General features: G+C 38.4%; 1 protein-coding gene across 5 annotated transcripts in view; it reads right to left on the bottom strand.

Moving 5' to 3' along the window:
- Positions 1 to 681: 681 nt before the first annotated feature.
- The window catches only part of CYRIB (CYFIP related Rac1 interactor B), a 143,698-nt gene continuing 132,982 nt past the window's right edge, over positions 682 to 11,397 (bottom strand). For all 5 annotated transcript variants that reach the window (XM_025184920.2, XM_025184919.2, XM_006123559.4 and 2 more), the window contains 6 exons: positions 11,231 to 11,308; positions 10,969 to 11,085; positions 7,687 to 7,766; positions 6,051 to 6,177; positions 5,041 to 5,111; positions 682 to 1,478 (listed from right to left, as the gene is read on the bottom strand). In XM_025184920.2, the coding sequence (XP_025040705.1) occupies positions 1,415 to 1,478; positions 5,041 to 5,111; positions 6,051 to 6,177; positions 7,687 to 7,766; positions 10,969 to 11,085; positions 11,231 to 11,308 (537 nt within the window). In that variant the 3' untranslated portion in view covers positions 682 to 1,414. The remainder of the gene's footprint in view (positions 1,479 to 5,040; positions 5,112 to 6,050; positions 6,178 to 7,686; positions 7,767 to 10,968; positions 11,086 to 11,230; positions 11,309 to 11,397) is intronic.

Genomic DNA, 11,397 nt, shown 5'->3' with positions numbered 1-11,397 from the left:
GGTATAGTTGTGTTAATTCAATACTACATTTGGAATGTGTAATTTGTGAAGTTTTCAATAGGCATATGTAAAGTGTTAAATCTGAAGGATTTTTTAAAATGAGAAATCAGTTTATTCTATGCAAATGCTCAACTTTTGATTGTTTTAATTGTTGATAATCTGTGGTAAAATTATCTCAACTATGCACTCTCTATTCTGTGGTCCCTACAGCTTTTCTCCATTTCTAACAGATTTTAATAGGGAGTGGGAGGGGATGACTTCTGTGTTTTGAACAGTGCTATCACACTTATTGAAAATATAAAACATACACACACTTTAGTTTTTTTCCAATTGTTCTTTACTGAAAGAGTACAAATGATTATGGGACACAGTGGGAAAAAAAAGCTGGGATGTTTTGGGTTACTCAGTTAAAAAAGCCTCCTGGATTAGCTGAACTAACATTATTTTTTCCCATGCATTGCTTGTATGTTTGTAATTGGATTGTGAAATAAACTATATCATAGCTTATACTGTAATTAGAGATCCTAACAGAACATGTTAGGTTTTACTAAGTAATGGCTCCATATCAAGTAGGTAATGAAAGAGCAACATAATTTTCAGTATATATAACTTTTCTGGTAAAAAGCCAAAAAACAAGGAGACATCTCACTCAAAACACTGGTAAAACAAACCACACTTAGAAAAATGAAAGCTGATTTTTATTATTTTATCCACAGCCAATCATTGACATGAACATGCATACGTAAGTTTGCTACGCACACACCACATTTTTCAACGTTAGTTATTAAAGGTTAAACATACAACATACATTCTTACAAAAATGAGTCAAAATGCAAACATAACTTTTAAACAAAACAGTCTTTACTTATTTAAAAAAACTTTTTGTGTCGGGTACCATTTTGTACAAACACAGTTAATTTAAACAAATCTGCTCTTATGTTTCCTCATGGTTGCACATGAAAATAAGCTGCAATAGAAAATGAAGTAATTGAGGGTTTTTTAAATAGCAGAAATAGGCAGTTTTGCCATGCAGAAGAAGCAATATTAAATATTAGTTTTTCAAAAAAAGAAAAAAAACCACAAGTTTAAAAATATTTAGTTCAAGTCACAGAACTTTCCCCAGAACAGAGAAATCCAAACGCAACGCATAATTAGCTGCCATTTAAGGATGGCTATTCTGAAAAGTATAAATACCTTCCAGAATTGATCATTTCATTGATTTGGCACAGAAAAGAAGTCTGAGCTTACTTAAGAACAAGAAAGTGATTAAAAAGGGATAAGAGGAAGAGAGAAGAAAATAAAAAGCAAGAATGAATGAGATAGTAGTTGCAATCACTAAAAAAAAAATCTGTGCATCTCAGTCATTGCAGAATACTGTCTTCTGTATACAGCAGGTGCTAATTTCAGGTAACTGTTATTGCAACATAGATTTAATTTGCTTGGAGGTAGTCTCATCATTCAAATGCTTTGTTGTGTACCTAAAAAGGAAAAAGAAAAAGTATAAAAAGCACACTTAGAATTCTGATCTTCTACAACAGACAAAGCCAGTAACTGAAGGAACAATATCAAATGTATTGTTTAGTTACAGTTAATACTCACCAAAGATTGGAACATCTATTTGTGTACTTCTTAACTAACAAAATTCAGTAATTCTCATGGGAAGGAACATTATTTCTTTCAGAAAATTATATTCTACTCATGATTATATCCAACTTTTCTGTTACTAAAGGAGATTTTTGAAAGGGACCCCTACACGGATTTGAGGGAGAAAAAACCTCAGATCTCTTTTGAGTTGGAGAGATTGTGCCTATGTCACTGAAGAAAAAAACCTGTATTTCCTGCTCTGAAACCCTTTTGTTTTCTTGAACCCAGCTCTCCTGTCTTTTCCTTTTAATTTTATGTTCAACAGATAATGTTTTTTTCTATTTATATGGACAGTATCAGTAGCTCCTTGGTACAATGTAAACAATGAGGAGTCCTATGGCACTATAAGGCCAGTTCTACATTAGGGGATAAATTTGAATTAAGATATGCAACTCCAGCCACGTCAATTACATAGCTGCAGTAAACTTACCTTGAGTCATACTTTGGCGCTGTCCCCACAGCTGGAGGTCAATGGGAGAAACACTTTCATCAACTTTCCTTACTCCTTGCAAGTAGGGCTACGTCTAGACTGGCATGATTTTCCAGAAATGCTTTTAACGGAAAAGTTTTCCATTAAAAGCATTTTCGGAAAAGACCGTCTAGAATGGCACGGACGCTTTTCCGCAAAAGCACTTTTTGCAGAACAGCGTCCGTGGCCAATCCAGACGTGCTTTTGCGCAAAAAAAGCCCTGATCGCCATTTTTGTGATCAGGGCTTTTTTGTGCAAAACAAATCTCAGCTGTCTCCACTGGCCCTTTTGCGCAAAAGTTTTTTGGAAAAAGACTTTTGCCCAAATAGGAGCAGCATAGTATTTCCGCAAAAAGCACTGATTTCTTACAGTAGGAAGTCAGTGCTTTTGCGGAAATTCAAGCGGCCAGCGTAGACAGCTGGCAAGTTTTTCTGGAAAAGTGGCTGATTTTCTGGAAAAACTGGCCAGTCTAGACACTGCCTAGGAGTAGTACTGGTGCTGATGGGGGTGTCTTCAGCATTTGATCTAGCGGGTCTTTACTAGACCTGCTAAATCAAATGCCAGAAGACTGACCTCCGGTAATCTGCTGGTAAGTATAGATGTGGCCTTAGAGACTAATAAATGTATTAGGGCATAAAGCTTTTGTGAGTTAAAAACACTTCCTCAGAAATCTGTTAATCTATAAGGTGCCATGGGACTCCTCGTTGTGTTTGCAGATTCAGACTAACACAGCTACCCCTATGAGCTTTGTACAGCATGTTCTTTTTTATTTTTTATGACTGAAAGGACTGCAATTATATCCATGTGTCCTATGTTGGTGAGTGGGGGCACACCTCTGATGCTTTTCCCCTATCTTAGGGCTAGAAAGACTCATCTTCAGAAGCCCCATCTCCGTGGAGCGTCAGAAGGTTTGCAGAGGCGGCAGGGGTGAAAAAGCCACTAAACAGTAGACCAGAGGTAGGAAACCTGTGGCCACCCCAGCTTGCCTGGATCTGGCCCTCGAGGCTCAGGGCTCCTACCCCCAGAATTGAGGAGGAGACTGTGCTGGCACTCTAGCCCTCCCTCCCACCTCGGTATCCCTCTGGGGGGCTGGAGCTCACAAAAATCTACTTGCTGGGGAGTCAGTGGCCCCTGACCCAAAAAAGGTTCCCTGCTCTGCCGTAGCTGCTTCTTCTTAGGGTCTCAAATTTTGAAAGTAGATTTTAACAATGATTCAAGCAGCATGAACATTTAGGGGCCTACCTTCCCCACTTTAAGGTTGCTAAATGAAGCCCTTGCTGCTGTTGATAGCTCGGTTCTCAAAACAGGACAGTTGCACAAAACATTTTTCAGGAGATCTGATGACTGGGGACAAGAGGAAATCCCCAACGCAGCATGAGTTGGAGGACAAATTGAGCTGGCCACATCTTACTTATTTCTGGCCATATTTGGCACATCAAAACTTGTGATACAAGATTTGGCTAGGACCCTCTAATGACAATGAATTCAGCAGATTTTTTGGCTCAATTTTTCATTCTTACTGCATGTTGTGCACTTCTACATACGTGAAGAATTTACTATGCACTGAGATTTTCCCAGGTATCTATCTATACAGTCAACATCAGAGTATTTTCCACAGTTCTATGAAAACACTGGCCATTGTTTATCTTTAAAAACCAGGAGAACATTGTATACAACCACAGTATCATTCATGTACAACACCCCAGTTGCTTCATATTGGATGCCTATTTTATTATATTCACAGATCATAGCTGAAATTTATTTCTGTAATTACAATTTGTTATACTAAATTATTAGCCACTTGTCTGCCTTTGAGTCTAAGATACGTAGATTTTGAAACTGATTACTCTGATTTGCTATTGTTGCTATCCTTGTGAACAAATGTAACGAGACTTTCTTCCTAGGGCAACTGTTAAAACATATGAAGCCTGATATCAATCCACATAATGTATGTTCTGTGCAAGAAGAGGACTAAGGTTTACACAGTACTTTGCCAAAGTGATATGCTGACCTTAATTTAAATATTTAGCTGAAGTTTGAATTGTACATGCCCTGTATCTACCCTCACATACATACAAATAGCTATTTGTTTAAGACAAGGTTATGTGGTATCTCAAAACATACAATATAAACATTTCTGACATTCCTCACAATCCAAAACTGAACTTCAAATCTGAGGAACTACAGAAGTTGCTTAAAGTGTCTTCTCTAACAATCTTCTGCCTCCTTTTCCCATCTACCCACTAAGCAACTAATTATTAGGGCTGTGGAGCAATTAAAAAATGTAATTGCGATTAATCATGTGCACCTCCCCTTTGAAACAGGTAAACCAGAGTGATTTCGAAAGAAGTGGTTTATTTCAAAATAACCGCGTCTATACAGCGTTTGTTATTTCGAAATAAGGTATTTTGAAATAGCAGCGGTCCACGATTATGCAAATTCTGGCTGGGAAATTCAGATTCATGCTTCATTTCCAATTTTGCTCAGCTGCATTTGCAGCCCTCTCTCGAAAGAGGGGGCAAGTGTAGACATACCCTTAGTGTCTCACCTAATGTGCACAGTTACGCAGTTAGGTGGTCAACTGGCTATGGAAATGGGCAATACAAGGCATATGAAAGCTCCATGTTAATAAATGCAAATTTTGAACTCAACAACTATCAAATAACATGATTAACAGCAGGTAAGTTCACTGGACGTTTCAGCCAGGGACCAAGGAATGAATGGGTTTGAAGACTTGATTATTGTTTTCATCACCAAAAACAGTCAATATCTTGTCAGGATCAAGACATACTAGTGAGGAAGCTTTCAAAACAGAGCCTCATCTTTTATCATCATATAGATAGAAAACTTCATCATCCAGATGTGTCTGTTCATCACCTTCTAAAAAAAAAATCACATTCAAATAGTTTCAAGTTAAAAATAATTACCTGAGAGCATTAAGAAGGCCTTCTACACTGTTAGGAGGCTGGTCTTTAAGGACTTTGATGCATCCTTTCATCTAAAATTAAAACAAGGTAATATTTTATATTACCTGAATGCAATAAAAAATAACATGCAAAAACAAAATTCCCTAAGGCCTAACACTTACTTTAAAGGACTGTAGAGAAAAATACAAATGTACATGTTATGCTTCTGGTTATCAGAAAGATAGCAAATACCTAGTACCCTGAAATCTTCCCTTAATATAGAAAGATTTATTTGGTTTGTTGCAATTATATTGAGAATTCCACACATCTACAGGCAGTGAAACAGCTACATCAAAATCTGCTGTGAGGAACTGAAAGGCCGTAGGGACAATATAAAAGATTTTACAGGTTTTTTTTTCTGGTTTGTTTTTAAATTAATACTTGTTTTGCTAGTGTGCTCAGAGAAGTACAGAATAAAAACCCTGATCCTGTGCCAAGTACCATATGAGAATATTTATTTTGATTCATCTACTACACATTTAACAAATAAGATATAAATTCAATAGTCTAAATCCAGCAACACATTTCAATTACAGAACAAAAGGGGGCTAAACTGAAAGTTTGTTTAGATGATAGTGAGACACAGAAAATTGTGTGGCAGTGGAGAATATATTGGACCTACTACTCTCATTTCCATGTAGTCTAAAGTTTGTTATTTAGAAAATAGACACTGTGTAACTAATGTATAATAATATTTCTAGATGTTATCTGGATTCCACTGAAACTCACTTTCTACTTTAACTCTTAAGATGACTTTTTGTGCATTTGAATACACATTTTGGATTATTTGCAGATTGAAGTCATCAGTACTTTAGGGCTGGTAGTATATGCCAACCAATTAGGAGCATCCCAGAATGTACATATGCTTATTATGGATTTATCTAGACTCAGAAAATTCATATGACAAAGAAAAAAGGCTATAAATAACTTTAGTTTAAACATCCAAAGACTATGAGCAACAAATAACTTACATCAATTTTTGAAGTTTTGGCAAAGGCGCCCACTGGATGCACATGGTCATAGAGTATGATGACACCCACCATTACCCTCAGACAGAACGATACTGTTTCCTCATTTGTAAACCTGCTTCTGTACTCACTGGAATTTTAGAACACAAAACTATCCATTATTACATTAAACACCAGAACAGGCCTTTGTCTTTAACACTAGGAAAAAAGGTCATGCAGAGGGGATAAAAGAGCAACTATTTTCCTCAACACAGAAATCAGATCATTGAATAGAAAAGTCCATTATCTGGGAACTGGCAGAATAAATCTCTCTCAAACCCAAACTGACATCTTGCTGCTAAACTTTAGGGATGTAATTATGCAAGAAAAAAAGTTAACCGGTTAAACAATATAATTGCAATTGTTTAATGGTTAACCATGAAGCAGCTGATGTCTGGCCAGCCACTATGCAGGGAGCTCCTCCAACCAAGTCATCTGTGTGCATGGGAAGGGAGGTTTCCTGGCTGGCATCCCATCACACCATAATGCAAGGGGGCGCTGCTCTGGCTTGGGTCCTGTTATGCCACGCCGCAGGTGGAAGACTGCTCTGGCCATCCAGGTCTTGCCAGCTAGGCCACAGCCCGTGCAGGGCTACTCGCCCACCCAGCTGGTTAACTGTTTACCTGGTAAGTATGTCGGTAAGGTTAATGTTTACCAGGTAACCGGTTAACCTTTTACATCCCTAGCTAACTTCAGGAACTTTGTATTAGCTGTCTTGTCTTCTTGCAAAAACTGACCATTTAGATTATGCCCAAAAGAGAAAAAAACAATTCATTTGTGATGTACCAATGGAATAAGAATGCCTATTTTTTGTGTGCAAAGCTTAATTGCTTGTGTCTATGGCACAAAGTGCCCCTGAAGTTCAATGTTTGAAGTCCCTATTACTTGTACCCCCCAATGAAACATGCACAGTGGTCTTCAGAGCAACCCTTGTACTTTTGCTTTTGACATTGTTAATCCACTCATGAATTACCAAAAGCAACTTATTCAGATCTGTTAACTGGTTTGAAAAAAAAAAATACTTAGCAAACGGTGTTTGACTTTTCTTCCACCTGCCCATAGTTTCTGACATTTACAGTAGACTCAAGTAGCCCACGCTTGCAAGTTACTGATTCAAACAGAGAACAAGGCAGTGGACTTGCTGAAGCCACTATTCACCCACTGAACTCTTTCATGGAATAATTAACAAAACAGGAAAGAATCATTATGTGCATTGCTCAAGACAGTTTTCAAATCACGCTCTAGGCAAGTGTGCTTAATTTGTCTATTTTCTTGAATTATGCATGACAAAGGCATTTACAAAGGAATGGAGAGATCTTCTAACTTTCAAACGCTTTCTAGTTTTAAATATTAAACAATATTCTCAGAGACAGACATCATGATGTGTCTAGTGCATGAGACATAAGCGATAAGAAGGTGAGAAAAGAAGTTATGGAATATAACATAAAATTATTTGGCTCCCGTTTTGCTGTTTTTCCTTTTTTACCCATTTTATGCATTATGGATTATGCCTGCTATGCATACTTACACTTTCTGTAGTCACTGTGCACAACAGGCCCACAAATAAAGAATTGAATTTTGTCACGTGGCTCATACTTACGGGGTTTCCAACATGACTCTGCACACACTTGCCATGGTGCTTAAACAATCTGTGGTATTTTCTATGGGTAAATTTTTATTCTGTAAAAGAAGAAATGAGTAATTCTATTCAATATTACCAAAGTGTAATATTGTACAATCTCGTACAATTCCAGGTCAGTGAATACTACCTTAAACATAGTGCTCTAGTTTAAAATCTCTAGTTTAGAAGAAAGGAAACATGCAATAGTGGTAAATCTAGTTTTACAATAAAGTATTTACAATCAGTTTTTTTAAAAGAAGTAACTTAGTGCAGTAACGATGGTTCTTCCAGATGTGCGTCCTCGCACCACTGATCAGAGATTTTTGCCTAGTAGCGCCTCCCACACCCTGCATGCGCAGTTGCCGTCTCGTGCTATTTTTGTCAGTTAGATGCGCATGCAGCACAAGCCTTCCTCTGTTCCTTTTCTACCGGAAATCTGATAAAGGACTCCAAGTAGAGGGGAGGAAGGGAGAGTAGTGGAGCACCCACAGGGACATACATCTCAAAGAGCCATCATTACTGCACAAGGTGAGTAACAACTTCTTCCTTGAGTGGTGTCCTTGTGGGTGCTTCACTCACATGACTTAGTAGCAGAACCTGCCATATCGTGGTGGGCACTGGAGTCATTTATGTGAAGAAGCAAAGACTGCATCTGCTAGAGTGGTGGTAGGTATGGGTCCTTTCTGGGGAGTGTAATGTTGTGTGAAAGCATGATAGGAAGATCATGTCGCTGCTCTACAAATGTCTGCTAGGGGCACATTACGTAGAAAAGCAGATGATGTGGCTATTACACGTGTGGAGTGTTCTCTAAACAGTCTGTAGTGGTTCTTTTCCCCGTAGGACATGTATATGCAACTCACAATCCACTTGGAAACCTGTTGAGCACAGACGGCTGTTCCTTTGTGGGGACTGGACAAAGAGATGGGCCTCCCATTTCCTGGAGTCCTTGGTTCTAAATAAAATGCTTGGGTTCGTCTAGCATCTACAGCAGGGCTACTCAACACATGGTCTGTGGGCGGGATCTTTTGAACATAGCCTCTGCTGGGAACATGCTACACAATTGCGAGGCATCTCCCAGGCGGGATGAACATTGAAAGACGCAACCAAACGGGGTGGCTGGAACAGATGGGTACATGGTGTTGGCATTTTTAGCCACCAGGGAGGAGATGCTGGGAGTGCCTGGGCATTGTGGGAACTGCTGGCTGCTTAACCTTCTAGGCAGAGCCTGAGAGGTGCTGACTGGCTCACACTGGCCACGTTTGGGTCCAGCACTGCAGCTTAAGGCTTAATCTTTGTATTCATGCCAGTCAGTGTGAAACTATTTGCATATATTTGCATATACCTTTGCACGTATATGCAACCACACTTAAGTTGCGGCCCTCGGCACATGCTGTGAGTTTCACTGCGGTCACGCCAGGAAAGCGCATAGCACTGAAGCATCTCTGTGGAGTGATATAGCTAGCCCTCTCGGGGGGTGGTGAGTGTGTCTGTGTCTTTGGGATCTTATCCCCTGGTGCTTGGAAGGATTTCTCACAGAGAAGTTTCTTCAACCTCATTTTGCGGTCTTTCCTTGTTCTGGCAGTCATGTTCTGACAGTCATGTTCTGACAATGGAGGCACGTTTGTGCTGTGTGGCTTTTGCCTAAGCATTTTATACAAGAGGCGTATCCATCAGAAACCAGTATTGAGTCCCAACATGACTCCCATTTCTCAAAACCAGGAGAGGCTGGCATGCTGAGTGAACGTGAGAGTTCAAAACTTGGAGAAGGTGGGGAAAGCTGAGTAGGAAGGCAAAAGGAAAAACCCAGGGAAGCAATTTTGGTTTTTTTAAACAGAGAACTGGGTAAAACTAAGTATAAACTGACTAAAACTATGAACAACTGTTAAAACCAGCTAGACTATTTTACTATTTTCTGTCTGAAAGGAGAGCACTGCTGCGACCATCTTCAGCACAGGATGGTAGAAAAAGAACTGAGGGAGCCTCAAGTTGCGCGTGCAACTAACAGACAAAAACAGCACAAGATGGCAACTCTGCATGCATAATGCAGGAGACACTTACAGACAAAAATCTCTGATCAGCAGCATGAGGACGCACCGAGACCTGAATGGAGCATCCATAGAGATACCACTCGAGGAAGAACCGTCGTTTTTGTACTTTCTCCACTATTAGAAACACCAGGCTTTACTATATTTTCCATTTTTACAAAGAATTTCTCATTGCTTTTGGAGGAGGGTGGGGTTTTTTGGTTTTTTTTTCCTGTATTGATTTCCATAGGGAGCTTAAACAATGGCATGAAGAAGGAAGAAAAACGTAACCTTAAAAATAAGATTCTCTAATTAACTGGAGATAATTATGTGCTAAAGTATTAAGAATACATTAATATTCATTTGAAAACAAAATAACATTTTATTTAAAAAACTGCATAAGTGTAAAAATTGTGTGATTTTCCCAGTGATACATGGGAAACTGGTAATTAGCGAGCTAAGTCAGTAATAGTTGTGTTGCGACTATAACGTCAGATATGTCAATAGGTAGTTCAATGACAAATGGGAAATAGGATACTTTGATCCCATCTCCTAACAAGTTCAAGATTTATTCTAATATACTTGCGTATCTAATCAAATTTATGAGTGTATTGTTATAAATTACATTTTAACTTCTATGTGTACCAGAAGAAAGCTCTCCTGAATGCTTTAAAAAAGAAAAAGCAAAAAAAAGCACAACTTCACTTCCTTTTCATTTGCTTCTCAATTTCAAGCAGAGATACTCAAGTCAAAATCATTTCATTTTGTTTCTAGAAACCTTTTTCAAGTACGGATAAAAGACCAGAAAGATGCAGATCGTCACACATTTAAACCCAAGGCATACCACCACACCAGGCTTGTTTTTACTGGTTAAAGGAAAATAAGTATTACTAGTAACATCACAGACTCAGGTATTGGATAGCCTACAACACATCTGATACTAGCTACATTTCTTCTGATTGTGTAAAAGGAGAGATCTGATATACAGATTCTGCTTTTGAATGAAGTCCTTTGCAGTTAGAACACAATGTTAAAGTGATCTACAAATAATTCCCCTCCATCCTTCTGGTGCACTTAACTGTGCCATGTAGACAATCCCTAAGACTTAAGCAAATTTCACCTGAAAGTTACCAGGACAGACTTACCAAGATGACTTCTCTACAGTCATCTTTCAGAGCATAGCTGCATTTTACATGCAATATCAAGTTAGAGAAAATCCTCTACTATATATGCTTACCTCTGAAACAAATTTTGTCGTGGCATCACTTAAGGTTTTCAACATTGGTGTTGCTTCAGCATAAAATAAAGACATTCTGTTTGCCAATTCATTATTTACTTCATTTTCACCCTCAGCCTATAAACAGACACACAAAATTATATGCAGTTGTTTTGTACCAAAAAAAAAAAACCCCAACAATAACAACCACCCTGGATAAATAGTATAAAAAGAAAAAGAATTTAGCATTCAACTGTTTTTTTCACTTCCAGTGGTTACCTACCGGAACATTATTAATCCTCATGCGGCTCAAAGTTCTTCTGTAATAGCTGAAGTCATTCTGTATAGCAGGATTTGTCATCTACAAGAGAGAGAAAATGAATATAATTTAGTGACATCTGCTCAGTTACAATCCAGGAGACAAGCTTTATGGAGATACAATACTAAGGC

This window comes from Pelodiscus sinensis, chromosome 2, assembly GCF_049634645.1.
Source record: "Pelodiscus sinensis isolate JC-2024 chromosome 2, ASM4963464v1, whole genome shotgun sequence".
Lineage (NCBI taxonomy): Eukaryota > Metazoa > Chordata > Testudines > Trionychidae > Pelodiscus > Pelodiscus sinensis.
Note: the sequence above shows the minus strand (reverse complement) of the source record. Positions and strands in the feature narration are given on the sequence as shown.